Source organism: Prunus mume, linkage group LG5 (genome assembly GCF_029339155.1).
Source record: "Prunus mume cultivar Tortuosa linkage group LG5, ASM2933915v1, whole genome shotgun sequence".
NCBI lineage: Eukaryota > Viridiplantae > Streptophyta > Magnoliopsida > Rosales > Rosaceae > Prunus > Prunus mume.
Window position 1 is genome coordinate 3,032,958 of NC_142702.1, and position 20,096 is coordinate 3,053,053.

Below are 20,096 nucleotides of genomic sequence, written 5' to 3' on the forward strand. Positions count from 1 at the left end.
GCTAGATTACTCCTCTTTCAATCCAAGAAACCTACTACATTCTCATCTTCCCTTCACAAAACCTCCTAGTTAATTCTCAATGCTACTACACATTTGGACAACAGTGTTTTTATCTCTTTAAGTAACGTGAGGTTGAGGTGACGGGTAAGATAGCGGGGTGTGGGGTGTGAGGTTGATGAGTTTTTTATTTTTATTTTCCTCTCTGCTCAGTGTGTATTTAAGGGTAGTTTGGGAAGATAGTCGGGTTTTCTTAGAAATTGTGAAAATTTGAATTAGAAGTTGGGGTGAACTTAGAATATGGGATGAACAAAGAGAAGTGCAAGGTTTAAATAGAAAAACTCTATATATCAAGCCTTTTAGGCTAATTAAATCAATATAGAAAATTATTCCCACAATTTTATTTACCGATTTAAGAAAATGGGGGTAGCATATCCTCTCCCAAACTTATCACCCACATAGTTTGGTGTTATAATTAGTTTGTAAACAAACTAAAGAAATAGTAAAAAAAGAAAATCTTCCATAGAAGAGCTAGAGATGAAAAATCTTTCATTATCAGATCATCAAGTATCTAGTTAAATTCATTACCGAAGGATGATAATAAATTTTATTCAAGTAAACACATACTGGGAAAACAAATTTAAATACATTTATTCTTGAGTTCCTTATTAATTAAAGTAGCACGGGTTCACTTTGTTTAAATATAGACGTGCAAGAGAACGTGGATGCAAATATGTCCTTGAGAAGGGGAAACTGCAGGAAAACATATAAAAGCACTGGCACACCTGCACATCCAGTTACGAGAATAGAGAAGACGTCCTTACCACAGTAAGCAATAAAAAAAGCCGAGCTAAATGTAATCATCATGGCTGTAATAGAAAAGAAGAGCAATGCGAGTCCCATTTTCAACCGCCATGATAAGGCACTAAGAAAATCTCTTTCAGCATAGCGTGAGGTGAGGATGGCCGAGAACGTTAACGTTGCAGCTAAGGCCAACAAAAATGCTATTGCATCTGAAATGATGAAAATTCGAAACGAGGCCGTTTTAACTGGATGATTTCCCATAATAACAGTAACTTCTGCCGCAAATAAAGCACTAGCGATGAGGGTTGATACGATTGTACATGATTGTGCTGTCCCGTTCATCCATGTCTGTCCATCTTTTAACAACGTTGCATGTTCAGAAGTAAATAATTCTTGAGGTGTTTCGCCTTTTGAATTTTTCATCTGTATATAAGAAGGTTGAACAATCTTTTTCACCTCCTGCATATGCCAGATTGGTTGCTTAATTGCAGTGTTAACATGTATACAAAATACAATTTCAATTAGTTAACTAGACAAGTAAAATCAAGATCATGGTGAAACTTATAGAAACTTCTATGATAAATTAGTCAAGGATGCAATATCGTACGACTATGAGTATTAATTTTCTGCAGACAGTGAACAATTTTATAACAATTGGTACATTAATTTAAGGAGAGCCAAGCTTTTTCCTTAAAATAAAACTACTTAGCCGCCATTCCCCTTTGTAGACAAATCACAGTCGAACGGGTGTACATAAACTTTTCTGTTTGCAATTTAATGAGCTACTTTGCATATGTCAGACTATGATTTGTCGGCACGGAGTATGGCTCTTTATATGTAATAATTAAGCGAAGCAGTGTCCTAATTAAAACAGGAGAGAGAGAGAGAGAGAGAGAGAGAGAGAGAGAGAGAGAGAGTGAGTATGCGTGTAGTTAGGTACCTCAAACCATAATAATTCACGTCGTATTTGAAAACCTGCTCCAGCTTGTCTGTTCAGCTGACTTACCGGAGCTGATCTTGCAGCTAAATGAAGTAAAGTGCTCCCATCTTCCTTGTCTCTAAAGGTAGCTATCACATTCTTGACAATGCCTACCTCATATATTAAACTAAAGATAGTCTCATGACGATGCCAAACTGCTGCATGTATTATGGTCCATCCTTTGCTATTTCTTTCCCATACCAGACCAGGACACTCGTAAATAAGCTGAGCTACAAACTCGCAATTTCCTATTTCCATTGCGTCAAACAATAGATGCGAAGGACTTGTTAGTACATCAATTAGCGTTGCCTTTCCTTCTCTTGCAACTTCAAGCCAGAGTTGTTTGACTAAAGCTTGTTCTGGATTTTTATGTCCAAAAAAATCTGTAGTAGTAGTAATGGTGAAAGAAAGTCAGTGCTTAATTCTGTGATGAACACAAAATATGGATTTTTTTAATGGTGGCACTAATTTGCGCGTGTGCACACACGTACATATATATATATATATATATATAGAGAGAGAGAGAGAGAGAGAGAGAGAGAGAGAGAGAGAGAGAGAGATTCAATTGAGAGATCCCTAAAATAAATACTATTTAGGATTCCCTACAAAAAATAAATAATAATAATAAAAAATTTCAAGAATCCAAACCGTCTATTTTTCAAGTCTTTATTAATAGATCATCCTTGCTAAAAATGACGCAAATTGAAAATCATGGCACCTATTTGGGACTAACAAAATAGACGAACAAGGTACGTATTTCAAGAAAACACTATAATAACTATCTAATTGAATGGCCAAATGGTTTCGGATTCAAGTCATTTTTTGTAGAGATGATCTTTGAGAATATCCAAAAACTAAATGGTTTAGATCATTGAAACACAATGCATGATATATATATATATATATATACAATTATTCTCTTATCCAGATGTCCGCACGTTCTTATCGTGCGGATGCTATTGTAAATAGGCAGGAAAGTAGAGAGGGGTAGTACAAAATACATGGCGTCCGCATGATAATAACGTCCGGATGTCAACATAAGAGAATATATATATATATATATATATAGATGGTCTCCTTCCATTGAAGGATCCCTCAAATAATTTTAAATTTTATTTGAGGGATACCATTCATGGTACTATACGAATTATTTTTTAACGATCCAAACTATCTTTCAAGTCTTTATTCATAGATCATCTTTGCAAAAAATCAGACAAATTTAAAATCATTAAGACATCTAATTGGGACCAACAAAATTAATGAACACGATACTTTATATAGTCTAAACTCACATCTTTTGAAGTTCGCACATATTCCTGGACTTCCCCGTGGATATGATGAAGGCTTTTGGGCCAATAAATGCAAGGCCGTCTTTCTATTACGATCACGTTTTAAAGCAAAATCCTTATTTTCTTCTAGCAATTTTGAGGCTAAACCTGCAAGCACTCATATGCGCATGCCACATTACTTAGGGATATTTTGATGCATATATTTTTAACTGACAATGAATATTATTCAAAATTCTGCCTCATTTTAAATGTTTATAGTGATGGATAACTTTGTTGTGGGTGTTTATATCCTTTGTAGCCATGTTTAATTAATTTATTATTTTATAAAAAAATTCACCATCAATATTGTGTGCATTTGTGTATGTAAGGGATGAGAGATTCAAACTTTGGACCTCGGATGAGAGATTCAAATTTTTAACGTTCTTCTAATAAGTGGTTTTATTTTTTACGCTCTTCTAATAAAAATATTTATGAGCATACACACTTCCTATAAAAACAGTCATAGACGAGCACCATTATTTTTTGGGCTAACTAGTAAACCTCAATCTTTATTCACCCACTTTTTCATCCACATCCTAATAAACACCCAAAATAGAGGTTGAAATTATAAAAAAACCCAAGTACTATTTAAACATATAAACATACCCAAAACCCATCATTACACACACTCAAAACCCATTTATCAGTTGACTTTGGTTTATTTTGGGTGTGTTTCTATGTTTAAATAGTGCATCATGTCTAGGATTGGGTTTATTTATAAATTTGTATTTTTTTTTCTCCCTAGGCGCAAACTCCCTCCAACCGCATACGCATGACATGTGTCAACCCAAAGACTGTGAGCGTGTCTCTTTGCACTCAAGTTTGAATCACTTACTTCTTAAATTAATTTATATGTAAATTTGGCTTACATCCTTCAAATGTAATTTGTCGTACCTACAACTACAACCCTTCACTTTTTGTTCCTATAAATAATACCCAATTTGTATAAATAAAAACCCATGACTAGGATCCAGCTCAGCAAAGTTACCTAATTAAGCATAAAATCTGATTTATTGTACTTTTCATATTCCAAAAATACCCCAAACTAAGCCAATTATTGCATTTGGTATATTAATATAGGAATCAATATGGAAATAGTTTTAATTGGATTGTATATAATGACAGATGTTGAATTTGGAAAGGTATTCCAAATGGTTGTAATGGATGTAGGAATTAATTTGGAAACATTTTTTTAAAAATTTAACAATAAATTCAGATTTAGGTAATTGGTTTGTTTAATAAAAATGTTTATGTTATTTTCTTTTTATGAATTATACATGACTAATAATCTGCTTTATAATTTTTTATGAATAGTACTGCCATACTAATTATGTTGAAAAAATAATGTTCCTATTATTTGTTTTATGAAAAATATAATTTACCTAGTATGAAAAGTGTACCTGTTTTTAATTTATAAAAAGTGTACCTAATTATCTATTCCAATATACCTACATTATACGACATCCAACATACGTACATAAATTTTAATGTACTTACGATTAGGATTTAGGTATTATATGTCATCCAATATACCTACCATTTGAATAATATACCTACTACGAAATATGTATAGGTAAATTATTATATGTAATTATGGTTTATATGTATAGCTATATATATATATACATATTATTTATGAACGAACATATATTATATATGTATTATGAGAATGTTTTGATTTGTTGAGTCCAAGCAACACCATAATAATGGAAAGGCTAGATATTAGGGATTGTTTAGGAAAAATCGTTGGATAACAAAAATGGCAGGGTTTTGTAAATAAGTAAAAAGAAATGGGCAACTTTTATCCTTCATGGCATCCGTTTTCAAAATTGGGTTTTGGTTGGAAGAAAATAAGTAGATGAATTTTTGTATAGACTATTAGAGTTGCAAGGGCCTATTGCATAATGACCCTTAATTTAATTTAAAATAATTTTAGATTATCGTTTGTATAAAATTGAATATAAAAAAAAAAATACCCTTCTAATTAAAAATCCACGCTAGGGACAGAAACGTTGGAACTTACCGTAGAGACCATTATCTATGCTTGTGAAAAATAACCTGGGCAGATCTTCTTGTGAATCTCTATATGTGGGTTCAGAATATAGATACGACACCATCTTTTGATGTCCAAACAAAGCAGCAATATAGAGTGGCGTATGTCCTTCAAAACCCCGTTGTCTTGGCAGCCCTGGATCCCTTCGCATCATAATTTTAGCAATTTTAACGTTTCCAACGGCAGCAGCTACACAAAAAGCAGTATTTCCTCTTTCGTCTAACAGTCTCAAATCAGTTAACGCCATACCCATCAACTTCTCCACAAAGCGAACATGTCCCGCTCCGGCTGCAACATGAAGTGCAGTATACGATCCCTGTGCGATATTGGCACGCACTATAGACGGCTCTTTATCTATGATCTTTTTTGCCGCTTTCCAGTCATTTTTTAGTGCAGCTCTGTACAGGGGTACACATAAATTTGGATTTTCTGCTTCTTCTGTACATAACAAGTTCAAAACACCTTAAAAGTTTATTGTTATCACCTACTGGTATCACTAGACCAAATGGTCACTGACAGTACATTTCAAATATTTTAGCTACTTGTTTCAATGATATAGGCATTCTTCAATAAGTATTTAAAGTTAAGAATTGGTTAAATATTTTTAATTTCAGCAATTGAATTGCATCTAAGAGACTATCAACATTTTTAATGAATGCAATTCAACAACTAAAATTAGAAGTATATAATCAATCCTTAATATAAAATACATATTGCATAAACTCCGGTAATAATATTTGTACCACATTTATTGACCGCTTTGCTGATTATATGTGGAATCCATCTGTAGTATTAGAGAGGTGGTCAATAGGGTCATAAATATCGTAGAAATAGCAACACTCATTGTTTTAAATATATTATCCTATTTGGATGAAAGTAGGAATTTTCTATATATTAAACAGCACAAATAACTCTTTTACATGAGTTCTGGGCTCATGACCTTCACCAACAAAGTGAAAGCCACAAGTATTAGATCAAATAGTGATTAAAATACTAAAATATATTGTGTATTGAAAGTATTTGAAGTCACACTAGAACACTTTATTTTGAATGTCTGTTGTTAAAAACAAGTAAATAAATAAATAAATAACTAAAGATTCAAGAACCTTTTTTAAGTAATGAATACATGATGCCATTGCCAAGATATATTTCTGGAAAAAATAAAAATAAATAAACTTCTATAGAAGAGGATTACTTGGTGTGGGACGCTCGTAGGAATCGAATGGATACAAATCCAATTCGATAGTTGATGGGGTTGATCCGGTTGGATTACCATTATTGCTTCCAACATTTGCTGCAGATAGAATCTCATCATATTCATTATAATATTGTTTTTCAATAATATTAAGCTACGACTATTTTTTTTTTAAAAGATAAAAACGTGCAAATGACCAACTAGTGTAATAGTTTGAAGTAATTGCTCCTCTAGGAAAAGTCATGTGTTCAAGTCTTAGCATTCGTATTGTATGTGATAGTTTAGTATATTATTGTCTCTCTCAATAAAAAATATCATAAATAAATAAAAAGACAAAAACATTAAATAATATTCCTTTATAATATGAAACAACGAAAATAATATTTTATGTCCAACCAAAATTCTCTATAAATAATGCTAAAATTGAAAGCCTATTAATAGGCTCATGAATGCATGTTAGGAAGCTAATTGATAATAATGTAGTAATGAAAAACCATATAACACCATCAAAACTTAATCCAACACATAAGTTTAATCAAAATACCATCTTATTTTATGATGAAAATCTATTCTTGTACAATTAAGAAGTCAATCTTGATAATTTTTTTAGTAATGAAGAGCATCCACAATGGGCTCTCTAAATCACCTCCTTAGCTAAAATTTAGGGAGGAATTGAAAAAACCTACCTCCAACCATGCTCGTTATTCAGTTCCTAAAATAGAGAAACCACTAGGAGCTCCTAAATATGAGGAGAAAAAAATGACTCCTAGTGACTCTTCATAATTAAATGTTACTATATTTTATTATTATTTTAAGCATTTATTTAATGATGTCTTTAATTTTATCATTTTTTTTTTTGCATTATATTGTTGCAAAACACAAACACTATATATTTTTCAATTCTTTTCACTGTAGGTGTTTTGCAAAGCATGAGCACTTATCTTTTTTTTTTTCGCTATAGATATTTTGCAACACACAAACACCTTTTAAAAAAAAATTCTTTTCCTTGTAGGTATTTTGCAAAAAACAAACACTTTAAAAAAATGTATATTCTTTTCACATGATTTCTTATTTTGACAGCATATTCTTTCAAAGCAGAAAACCATAGAATATCAAAATTGAATAACAATTAAACTTACAATTATTTGGCAATATTCATTATTTGAATATGAAATTTTATTGTAAAATGAAGAATTAAGTTTAAAAAGGAGTAAAGCATTAATGACAATTAGAAGTAAAGCATTTATGACTCTCCAAATTAGGGAGTAGGATTGGAGTTGAATTTTTTTTATAGAGCTCTTAAAATAGTTTTTTTGTGTTTTTAACTAAATTTTAGCTAAGAAATAAGAAGCATGATTGTGGATGCTTTTAGATGATCAAGTCAAATGCCAATAAATTTATGGTTTTTTTTTTGGTTACTTTTTTTAATTGGAGCAGAGGGTTGTATAAAATAGAAGCATCGTAAAATAGTACAAAAGATAGCAAAACTATCTTAAACTCAAATATGAGAGACAGAGACAATAGCATAATCTTTATAAATAAATAAAAAATGAAAAAGGCTTACCAAGTGTTTGTCGACGAGAGGAAGGAAACTGCAAAAAGTCCCATGGGATATTAAATTCGGTTGGTCCTGTTGTTGCAGATGGAATACGAGATTCATTATTGGAAAAAAATATATTATTTAAAAAAAAATTGGAAATAAAACTACGTCATTTTAATAAATATGTTAAATGATATTATATTATAAAAAATAAAAATAAAAACCAAACGGAAGTAAGATTTGATGTGCAACTAAAATTCTTTTGAAACCTTAACTTCCTTCACTTTATAAATAAAAATAAAAAATAAAAAATAAAAAATAAAAACCTAATGACAAGTGCATGTTACTGGGGTCATAATTTGGCCCATGGGCTCATCGACTAACGGTTGGCTGCCCAGCCTATCAAAGAAAAGCTCAGCCTGGCTTGTTGTGGGCTATGGACCGACCCCACACATTCTTTAGACTAAGGTTCTTAAAGCATAGCCCAACCCATAAGCCCAGCCCATTTGAGCTCAAAAAACACCCAACCCAGCCTACCTATAAAAGCCTAGCCCGCAAAGCCCGTATACAATAACACTTAAGTTCAATATTTAAAAAATAGGCTTAATTGCTACAGTGCACCATAAAACATTGGTCAAATCCCACTTTAACCTTTAAAATTAAAGTGACCTAATTTGCCCTTTGACCAAAGTTTGATGTTCTACATTGTCTCCTACCATCAACTTCATCCAAAAATCCGTTAAATTTGATGATGTGGTGAGAGTGTTTCCTGTAATTTTATGCACCTAGGTCATTTACTCACCAATTTGAGTGGGTGATGTGACAAAGTGGAGCCCACCTCCAGTATGCATTAAAAAAATAAAAGAACATTATTTACTTTAAAAAATTAAAATATAAACTTAAAATTTAAAACTTAAAAAAATTGAATCTCTCTCTCTCTCTCTCTCTCTCTCTCTCTCTCATTACCCTGGCTCTGTCCAAAACCGCAACCCTTTCTTCTTCTTCTTCTTCAACATTATGAGACTTTGTAACTCACTCTCTCACACATCTCCATGGCCAACCCAACTTAAACTTTAACCCAACCCCAATTGCTCCAAACCATAATCAGCCTCTTAACCGATGCCAACCCCTTAAACCTTACATTCCTTACCTCACGCAGCCCTTCCTCCTTTCCATTCTCAACACCAAAACCCTAGCAAACAAGCCCAGTGCTCTCCTTTCATTCTTCCAATAGAACCTAGGCCCACGCTCCTTCCTTAACCTAAACCCCTCATCCTCTCCTCCAACCTCTCCTCGGCCGCCACAAGTACCCCGATGCCAAAACCCTACTCATCCAATTCATTGCCTTCGATTGCCAAAACGATCTCCTCTGGGTTCTTTTGCACCCTGGGTTCTGGTAGGGGCTAGAGAGATGGGTTTGGGTGGGTTCGATGGGGAAAGAGGGGAGCAGAGAAGAAATCGAGGAGGAGGGGGTGGGAAGGTTTCTGGTTCTGCAGGAGGGGACAATGGTCGCTTGAGAAGAAATCGGAGGTGGGTTTAGGTTAATGGGTCCCAGGTTTTTTTTTCATTGACTATTTTTTTCTTCAATTGTTTCTTAAAAAATAATTTTAATGATTTAATATAAATGAATTTTTTTATCCATGCTCGAGGTGCCACATCACTCACTCAAATTGGTGAGTAAATGACTTAAGTGCATAAAATTACTAAAACACCCTTCCCATGTCATCAAACTTAACGAACTTTTGGATGGAGTTGATAGTAGGGGACAATGTGGAACATCAAACCCTTAGTCAAGCGGGCAAAGTGAGTTACTTCAACTTTAAGAGGGTAAAGTGAGATTTGACCAATATTTCATGATGCACTGTAGCAATTAAGCCTAAAAAAATGAGTAATGCTAGGGAGATCATCTGAATTTGTGTCATATTTGTGTTTTACCAACTGATGAATGGCTATAGAAATGAGGAGCATTGCACACTTCTATGCCACATCATTAAATAAGTTTTTAATATTTTATTATTTTTTTAACTTTCACTTTACAGACTCACTTAAACTACATTAAAATTATTAAAACTTTAAAAAATATCTCCGCTCTCTTCTCCTACCTCCTACCCGGCCAACCCTCTCTCCCTCCTTACTCGTTGAAACCTCACCCTTCAAATTTAAAGCCACCAGTAGGATATAAGAGGTCGTAGTATTTCTACCGTTGCCCATCCTTCCCTCAGCCATACTCTTGTACATGTACCTACCCTCAACCATACACTAGATTTCCCAAACAAACATTGAAAAGTGAATCTCACCTACAGGTATAAGGTTGAAATCTTTTGAACAATCAGAAGGACACTGAGGGCAGGAACCTTTCTCCTTCAAGCTCCAGTGCAAAGATGGACGTATAGTGTACCCAACCAAACACACTGCCACTAAACAAAAACCAGCCTCACAGCACCATTAGTACAAAACCCATGGTCTATCGGATGAGCCATCTATTTCCCACCAACAACAACAACTTTGGTTTGTTTGTTTCCAAATTTTCAGAATGTCCAAGATCAGATATCAAAAACCCATTTCAGGATCTGGTTTACATACTCAGAATATCAATAAAACTCAAAACTTGACTGCACTTGAATGATTTCTAGGAATGTGTGAAATAATGGCAAAAATAAATTAACATTATCTAATCAAGAATGCCCATTTGAAGATCTGGGACCTACAATGAGAATCTAACAAACTCAATGACTGGTGTATGGCTGAGGGAAGGATGGGCGACGGGAGAGGGGTGGCTGAAAGGTGGGATTGAGTAGGGAGAGAGGGTTGGCTGGGTAGGAGGTAGGAGAAGAGAGCGGAGATATTTTTTAAAGTTTTAATAATTTTAATGTGATTTAAATGAGTCTGTAAAGTGAAAGTTAAAAAAATAATAAAATATTAAAAACTCATTTGATGATGTGGCATAGCCAACTCAACAGCCACATCAGTTGGTACACAAATATGGTACAAATAGATGGTCTCCCTACCCTAGCATTTGGCATGCCACATCATTTTCCACATCAGATGGTATACAATTGTGGTACAAAAAATATGGTCTATCTCGCATTAAAAAAAAACTCAATCCTAGACATGTATTTATAAAAAAACTCAAGCACTATTTAAACATAGAAACACACCTAAAATCAACCCCAAAGTCAACTTTTTGGGTGTGTTTATAAATGGGTTTTGAATGTGTGTAATGATGGGTTTTGAGTGTGTTTATATATTTAAATAGTGCTTAGGTTTTTTTATAATTTCAACCCCTATTTTGGGTGTTTTAGTGAAACTCCCAAAAAAATATATGAGTATGAATCATTGAATTTTATTTTGTTTATAGCCATGCTGCACGCGTAGCATCATTGGCCCATGATGCATCTTTTTTTTTCTTCTTGTTCTCCCCTCTGTATTTGTGTCTTCTTCTTCGTCTTTTTTATTTTTATTTTTATTTCTTCTTCTTCTTCTTCTCCATACTAGTGTTTTTTAGTAATCACATAGATGATCAAGTTACATGCGAAGAAATTTATGAAAAAGGAAAAAATTGCTTATTTAGAAAAAGCTTACTTGGTTTGCGACGACGGAATGAAGGGATCCGCAAAAAAGGCCATGGTATATTAAATGGGGTTGGTCCCGTTGGATTACCATTATTGCTTCCAACATTTGCTGCAGATGGAATCCCAGATTCATCATACGTTGAATGACACGGGGTAATATGTCTAATTAACCATATACATATATTTTGACAAAAACAAAAACAAAAACAAAAACAAAAACAAAACAAAAACAAAAATAAAAACCATATACGTAACACATATATTAAGGTAGACAATATATATGGGTGAGAGAGGTGAGAACATGGGGCAATAATGTAAATAAAAATTTAATCCGAAATTTTCTTCACGTACATATAAACACCAAATATATGTACATAAAGTCTTCATCCTCCCCTAGCACAAATTTCTCGCCCGCCTGACACACGGAGCAATAGTAAATATGTTTTAAGGCTTTTTAGTTCCAATAGTCCTTGAATTTGTACCCGATTTGCTTTTTCGTTTTTCAATGTATAAAATGGTTGTAGTAGTCCCCTAACTTCACTTTCGTTAACGGTGTTGGTTCCCCGTTACATTTTCATGTTGTGGGCAGAAAAGTATTTCAACTTCTTTGTAATGGGCAAAATCGTATTTTCATCCATTGCTTGATTTGTTCTTATTTGGTGTTGTAGGTTGATTTGTTTTGGTGCATGAATTTCTATTTTGTTTTTTTTGTTTTTGGTTCACTGATGGTGGTGGGAATGGTGGATTTGGATACATAGTGGTGGTGGGAGTGATGGAGTTGGTGTGAGTGATGGGGTTAGACTTAGCTAAAATAACTTTTTTACCTCTAAATTTAACAGAAAATGTAACAGAGGATCTAAATTGCTAACGGAAACCACAACCAATTTGCAAATTTAAGGACGAAAATGCAAATCAGGTATAAATTGAGGGACCATTGGAACTGAAAAGCCTTGTTTTAACTTGCATCAGAAAGAAATCTAATCATTATGAGGAGAAATTATAGAATGATATTGTTGAGTGAAAAAATTATTCCGATGTATGCTTGATTCACTTATTTTATCTTTTATTTAAAGTATTTTTGTTATTTGTCCCCTGTGCATCTTAAACATCTTTTTTTTTTTAAAAAAAAGTGACATTTTGAAAAAGACCAAAGGAGAGAGAAATATTTTAAAAAGAAGTCAAAGTGGACAAAAATGTCTTTATTTATTTTTAGATTTCCTAATGAATCATTTATATTTACATGTCTTTGGTTTGAAAGTTAAGAGGTTTTTCTGTCTTTTTTGAAAAGTTTTGACTTTTTCCAAAAATGAAATTTTTTTTTTTTTTGGTTTTAAACCGACTTGTTTTTTATATAAATAAAAAAAAAAAAATGCGAGGCACACGCATGTATATGCCTGAATTATGCTCTGAGTCTGACCTGCATCTGCTGGTGGAATCATAGCCATTATGTCGAGCTGAATTTGGCCTTCTCCGGGATTTCTTTGTCCCATTGCTCTGCAAACATGCGATGAATAAGATTAGTTCCTTTGTATTTTCCATGTGTATGTATGTAACTAATGTAAAGGCAGAAAAGAGAAAAGTGAGCATGCATGCATCACATGCATGTCGTCAAGAGAGGTAGATATACCTTTGCTTTGCCTTCAGGGCCTCAGGCTAGCTATTAAGCTCAAAGATCAATCTCCGATTGTTATTTCAATCCTACATGTCCAAAAATTTTGCCACGTAATTCAGATGTCAGTTTGATCATCATTTTTCTTTTCCAAAGAAAAAAAGTAAAAAAATAACAAAGAGAAATTATGCAGCACAAAATTCTATACTAAAAAAAGAAATAGAAATTTGCTTTGTGTGGAGATGGGGTACCTGGCAGGCACTCCTCAGACCCGGCCTCGACTACAGCGGCATGCAAAGTGTCGAAAAGATTTGGGAACTTTTTCTAAAAGGAGGACAGGAGAAGACATTGTACGAGGAAAGGAAACAAGCCTGACGTGACAATATAACAACGTTCTGGTCCACTTTCTATAAATTATTAGTCAGACATTAATTAAATACATGTTCTTCTTTGTACTTAATAATATAACGTTGTTTGTGTTCCGACAAAAAAAACTTCTGGATAATGATAATTAAAGGGTTAATCGTTTTATTAGTCCTTAAATTTTGACTTGATTTACATTTTAGTACTTCAATTTTCAAAATGGTTCCCGTGGTCCTTTAACTTTAATTTCGTTTGGACAAATAGTCATGCCGTCAATTTTGTTAGCTTTTTCTGTTAAATGCAGAGGCAAAATGGTATTTTTATATTAAAACCAAAAAATGAATAAAAAATCATTTCTTTAAAATAACAATAAAAGAAATCAAATAAATAACCAACCAAAAAAAAAGTTTGGGGGGAGTAGAGAATCGGGATAGAGAGAGAGAGAGAGAGAGAGAGAGAGTTTAATTTTAAATTTTTATTCATATTTTAATCAATTTTGATACAAAAATATCATTTTGCCCCTGCATTTAACAGAAAATTTAACAAAATTAACGACATGACCATTTGTCATAACGAAACTAAATTTAAAGGACCACGGGAACTATTTTGGAAATTGAGGTACTCAAATGTAAATCAGGTCTAAATTCAGGGACTAATAAAACAATTTCTCCACTCCCTTTTTCTTCACTTATTGTTTTTCCTTGTTTAGGTTTTTGTTATAGGGATCTGATTTTCCCACTCCTTTTTTCTTCACTTACACTCTTTTTTGCTTTTTAATCAATTTTATTATTTCTTTTTCATATTCTACCCTTATCCTACATTAATTTCTTTTTACTTCACTTTTATATTAGTTCTTTTAAGGGAGTTTCACTAAAACACCCAAAATGGAGGTTGAAATTATAAAAAAACCCAACACCCAAAACACTTTATAAACACACCCAAAACCCATCATTACACACACTCAAAACTCATTTATAAACACACCCAAAAAGTTGACTTTAGGGTTGATTTTGGGTGTGTTTCTATGTTTAAATAGTGCTTGGGTTTTTTTATAAATACATGTCTAGGATTGGGTTTATTTATAAATTTGTATTCTTTTTATTTATACTTCATTTTCCAACTTGCACTCTATTTTGATTTTCAATATTTTTTTTCCTTTAATCGAATAAGAAATTAAGTTTTTTTATTTATTTCCCTTTAATACTAAAAACGGAGTGTAAGTTGGAAAATTAAGAATAAAGAAAAAATAATAATATAAAAGTGAAGTAAAAAAGAAATTAATGTAGGGTAAGGGTAGAACAAAAAAGAGAAAGAACAAAATTGATTTAAAAGTATTAAAAAGCAAAATGGAGTGTAAATGGAGGAAAGGGGAGTGGGGAAATCAGCTCCCTTGTTATATACAATGATAATAAAGAGAAAATGATGCAATAGATCAACAATACATAGTAGCTCAAAAGGAATATTAAGGAGCTTGTAACTCAAATGATTAAAAGCAGTTATTTCTGTACATGAAGTCTTGTATTTGAATTTGTATTAAAATTCTATTAAAAAATATTTGAAGAAAGAAAAAATTGAACCAACAACCTCCTTTAGTTTTCGTCTAAAAAAATTTCATAACAAGCCCAAGTAATCCTTCGGACCAACCTCGTGGCTCTGAATATGATATCTATTTTCTATTGACCTCTCATAAGACTCTGAGTTTATTCCAGGGTGGAGCTCCATCGAACTCATTTGTCTGACCTTTGGCAATTGTTATTTTATTTATATCGGTCTGAGTTTATTCCATGCCGAAGTCTGTCATTATTAAAACAGGTTGGAACTCGTTCCATGTTTTGTTAAATTTCCCAATTGATAAATCAAAGAAACTGATGGTGCGACTTGTTGATGCTCTTTTTCGGAGAGGGTCAACTTAGAGAGGTTTGCCTTCAGCAGGAAAGGGTCCGGCCTTCAATAAAGGCTAGCTGCGAAGACAAAATAGGAAGCAATGTCAAGCCCAGCACCGTGGTGCCGTGAAGGCTCTCCGATGCTTAAGTCATTAAGAAGGGTAACTTTTGCAGAGTAATAGTAAAAGGCGAAAAGAAGTTACCCCTCTTACTAGGGTACTGCTCCCTTTATAGGGAAGTGAAAGTGGGAGGTTGGTGTAGATTTCCGATGTGGGACTCTGTGCAAGTTGCCGCGGTGGTGACACGTGTCATGAGAATTAGGTTTAACAGCTTGTGAGCTTTGGCAGCTGGGAGTTTCGGCAGTGCTTGGCACCTCGGAAGAGTGTCTTCCTTCGGCAGGAGAGAAGGCGTGTCTGCCTTGGTGATAGTTGTTTTGAGACTGGATATGCTCGGTTGATTATGGTGTAAACAGTAGTCCCCAAGTTCGCGGTCAAGAAGTGACTTCTGGGTTGGGAACTTGTAAGCTTTTGTGTGATCATGACCGAGCATTCCAGGTTCAGTGGGAGCCGTAGGGCAGTCCCTAGTCCCCCAAGTTGTCAAGCTAGAAGTGGCGTTAACACTTGGAAGGTATAAGAAAAGCTGTGTTAGCCTTAGTGTTTGTTGGTAGCTGGGTACCTTTAAAAGAAAAATAGACTTGGGTTTTTGAAGCTTCAGTAAGAGAATTTGTGGGCCCTAGTGTGTATGACCCGGGTCCTTCATTTGATAACCAAAGGGATAGGTGGTGAGGAAATAGGGACTTGGGCCACAAATTCACAGCAAAAGAAAACCCAAAAAGGGGCCTTGGAATTTTAAGAGAAAAACGGGCTTTTTGTTGGTCAAGGTTGGGCTTGGGAATTTAGGCAGCAAGGCTCTAGTGGGCTTTGGCAAGGGAGAACCACATGAACCTCCCTAAAAAAAAAAAAATGAATGCTCCTTTTGCAAAAGTCCCAACCCTTTTTTTTTTTTTTTACCTTGTGAGTGAGACTTGTGGAGCTTGGTTGCCGAGGCAAAAGAAAGTGGTTTCGATGTGAGCAAAGATGGCGGGGCATGGGCCCACTGATTCCCTTTTGCAAGGGGAGTGGCTGGGACCATTTGGGTAGGCTGGGCCTTGGCAAGGTCCTTGTTTTGGGCAAGGACCCGGGTATGTGGCCGTGGTTTGGCTCTCCCCTTTTTTGGAGCTAGACCTGTGGTGAGCTGGACTTTAGAGTGCCCAAAGCTTGCGCGTGAGCTTCCATATGTTTGAATGCTCCTTGCCGTTCGGCAAGGAGTCAACAAGACCTGAGGCTTGGCTCGAGATGTATGTGTCTTGGCCAAAACAAGGGCTGGGTTCCCTGGGCCTAGGGTTAGAAATAGGGGGCAATAAATAAGGTTTTTCAACACTGCCGTTCGGTAGTAGTAGCTGGGACCATTTTCAAAAAAACAACGAAAAACCAAAGTGGCCGGGAGTGTTCGGACCTTGGCAAGGAGGTGAAGTGGAGCTGGTGCATGGCAACAGAGCCAAGTCCCTTATTTTCGCCCGGTAGTCTTGAGCTAGGCATCTCATTGTCGGCAGTTCCTCCAAAGTAGTTTGAAAATTCCTAGTGTCGGGACTCTAGATTGGGAGGAGCAAGAGTTGGGTGATGAGAAGAGAAGAATGGCCCGAGCCTGAATGAGCCTTCAGCCCTGTGGTGAGAGTTCGTGCTTGGGTCGGGGAGTTGCCCGGATGTGTTTTGGTCAACCCTTGCCGAGCAGCGGAGGTGACTGGAGTTTTTAGAGGCCTCGTTGGAAGGAACGGGCTTGCGTTCGGTAGCTCGAGATTCTTCTGCGCACCGATTCGGCAAGGAGGTCGGGCTCGAGACATCTGCGAGCAGATTTGGAAGCCGGGCTGCGCGAAGGGAGGCTAGGCGAGATCTTCCAAGGGAGGCTAGGCCGATCTTCCAAGGAGGCTCGGGCCGTGAGCATCCTTACGGTGTGAGCACCGCTTGCAAGGAGTTTGGCCTTGAGTCAAGCCTGGGGCCGCCATTGTGGCTGGACTGTGCCGCTCGAGCCGGGCTCTCCGTTGAGTGCGTAATGTTGATGAGCCTTCAATTGTTTCTGCAGACGCCTTGCCGTTCGGGCAAGGAGGACTTGGTTTAGTTTGGGGGTGGGAGCGGTCTGATTTTTTGGTGTTTTTTGTTTGTTTTTGTTTTGGGCTCAAGTCTTTGAAGCCAAAATAGGTGCTGAGCTGGAAATTGTAATTTGATCTTAACCAATGGTTCTTGTTGTCCGCAGCGATTACACAATAAGAGATTGGAGGTTGGGGTTCACGTGTCCTAGCATAAGTGGGGTGGGCTATCCGCCATTTCGCAAGTGCCGCAAGTCTTGGTGAGTAGTCAGTTGAGTGAACTTCGGCAAGTTGAGCCGAGTGGCAGATCGGTGTCTCCCTTCCGTCAACGGTGCTTGCCGTTCGCAAGCTAAGTGGCCTAGGTGTTTGGTGGGTGTCTTGAGTAAATCGGAGCTGGGGTGGGTGATTTAGCATTGTGATTTTCGTGAACTGTCGGCAAGAGTGGAGCTTAGCTTCGTCAGGGTTGTGTCAACAAGGGGCCGGGCACCGTGGCTGATTTTGAAGAGGACGTGGAGTTGGAGCCGGAGCTGTGAGGGTGGATCGGAAAATTGAGATTCCTTTGTTTTTTCTTTTTGGCTAGAGTCTTGGAGTGGGCAGATTTGATAAGTGGGTACCGGGCTTGGGAGGTTGGGTGCCTTGATCAAATTGCTTGAGGTAAGTCTGGGGCTGAAATTTAGAGCTGGGCTTTCGGAAGAAAGCAATGGGAACTTTGTGAAGCCCTCGATTTTCTTGCTCAACCCGTGATCAAATTGTTTGACGTTCGACTTGAGTCGTCGTGCTTCGCAGCTTGAGCTTGGCCTCGCAATCCTTGCACGGAGCCGGTCTTGTGAAGGTAAGGAATTTTGGTTGCCTCCATTTCGCATGTTGCTTGCCGTTCAGCAATTTGGTTGATTTTGGTGAGCCGGTCCTTTGGCAAGTTGGCTGATCCCTCCGGTGTTGCAGGTGTTAGCGGGGTGTGAAAGTGGCGTCTATTGTTGTCGATCCTTGGAGCCGACACTTGGATTGCGGCAAGAATTGGAACCGGTCGCCATAGCTTCGCAAGAGATCCAATTCGACTTGGGTCTTTTGTCATTGTTGTCAGTGAATCGAGGGTGTTCACGTTTCAGCAAGCTTTGGAGCTGGGCTTGTGGCAACAAGGTATTATTTTGAGGCCAAGCTAGGCTGAGCAAGGAGGCCTAGGTCCGTGAGTTGTTGAAACGTTGGTGCTGGTGTCTTGATCAATTTTTTGCAGGCTCGAGAATTGTTCACAGTAAGAGCTTTAAATGTTGTTTCGGCAAGAAACTTGGAATTGAATCACCGGTTTCTGGGAGCTAGGTCCGCTTGAAATTTGGTCGGTGGTTTGAGCAAAGTTAGGATTTTGTGAGCCCCATATTGCCTTTTCATGGGTCTTGCCGTTCGGCAAGTGGCCTAGGATTCGGCATGGTGCTTTGGGAAAAAGGGCTGGGCCTTTTCTACATTTTTTGTTTTGAAAATAGGGGCTGGGAGCTAAGGCCTTTGGCAAGGCTGGGCTTAGGGAGCTGGGCTATTTGGGGATTTCGACAAGGACTTGGGCAAGGTGAGAGTGCTCTTGGCAAGGGGGCCTAGGCCTTGGTGACCTTTAGGTAAGACATTTCGCCACCCTCAATTTGTTGCCACATAACCCTTGCCGTTGGCAAGGGTGTTCGTGTCTTCTTTGGTGACCCGATTAGAGCCGGGTCTTCGTGGTTTGGAGCCCGATTATAGCTATTTGGTTGGGCAAATTTGGGTGGATGTGGGGTTGGGCCCGTGACTTTGGGCCTGGACTAGGACGCCTGGGCTTTTATCCAAGGCAAATTTGGGCTTAGCCATGTACTGGCTGGGCTTAGAAAGTAGTTTAGCAAAATTGAATTGTGAGCTAAACCTTTAACTGGGTCCCTTCAACTTCCTCCTCGGTTTTTGACTAATGAAATTGCAAATGCTGTGTAGGTACTCTTGTAACCCTAGGGCCTAGGGTTTGGGAGGGAAGGTGAAAGGGTGCTAGGGTTTCTCTTGTAACCCTAGGGCCTTATAAATAGGAACTTGGAGTGACGTAGGCATCATACTTGGAGATTTTGTGAGAAAGATTGTCAGAAAGTGAGAAGGAGAAAAAGATTTCTGGTGAGATTTTGGTGGTGGTGCAAACAAGGTTAGACCTCATTTCCCTTGAATTCTTGAAATGAAATTCAACTTTTTGTATGAACATGTTGAAGAGTATGATGAACACCTTGAGCATGAGTATGAACATGTTGAATGTATGCATCTAGATCAAAAAGCATGTAGAGGCTGTCCAATTTTGTGTTTTTGTGCTTAGATCCTCTTTGCATGTGCATTAGTTCCTTTGTCTTGTTTCTGCATGTTGTAGATGTCTGAGAGTGAAGAGGCCAGTGAGTATGTTTGTTCTGAAGAGGAGAGTTCCCAGACAGATAGTTTTGTAGAAGGGCTTATAGAAGCTAGGATGGGAGTGCTGAGGTGAGATGGCTGGGCCATCAGTAGAGTCTGGTCAGAGGCATATAGGAAGATGCAGAAGAAGTATAAAGTGTTAGAAGCCAATGTTGATCGGGTTCTAGCCTTGGCACATACACCGGAGGTGGGCTCGAGCAATCAGACATCACCATCAGAGTCTGTGGGTATAGCCATGGTTTCACCGCAGGGGT

At 36.8% G+C, this 20,096-nt stretch overlaps 1 protein-coding gene across 1 annotated transcript; it reads right to left on the bottom strand.

Annotated features, from left to right (window-relative positions):
* Nucleotides 1–669: 669 nt before the first annotated feature.
* On the bottom strand, nucleotides 670–18,517 carry LOC103330598 (uncharacterized). Its single transcript, XM_089052249.1, has 5 exons — nucleotides 18,184–18,517; nucleotides 5,132–5,623; nucleotides 3,073–3,216; nucleotides 1,742–2,163; nucleotides 670–1,260 (listed from the first exon to the last, which is right to left on the bottom strand). Exons 1-5 carry the CDS (start codon nucleotides 18,515–18,517, stop codon nucleotides 670–672), a joined length of 1,983 nt encoding a protein of 660 aa, XP_088908375.1.
* Nucleotides 18,518–20,096: the final 1,579 nt, after the last annotated feature.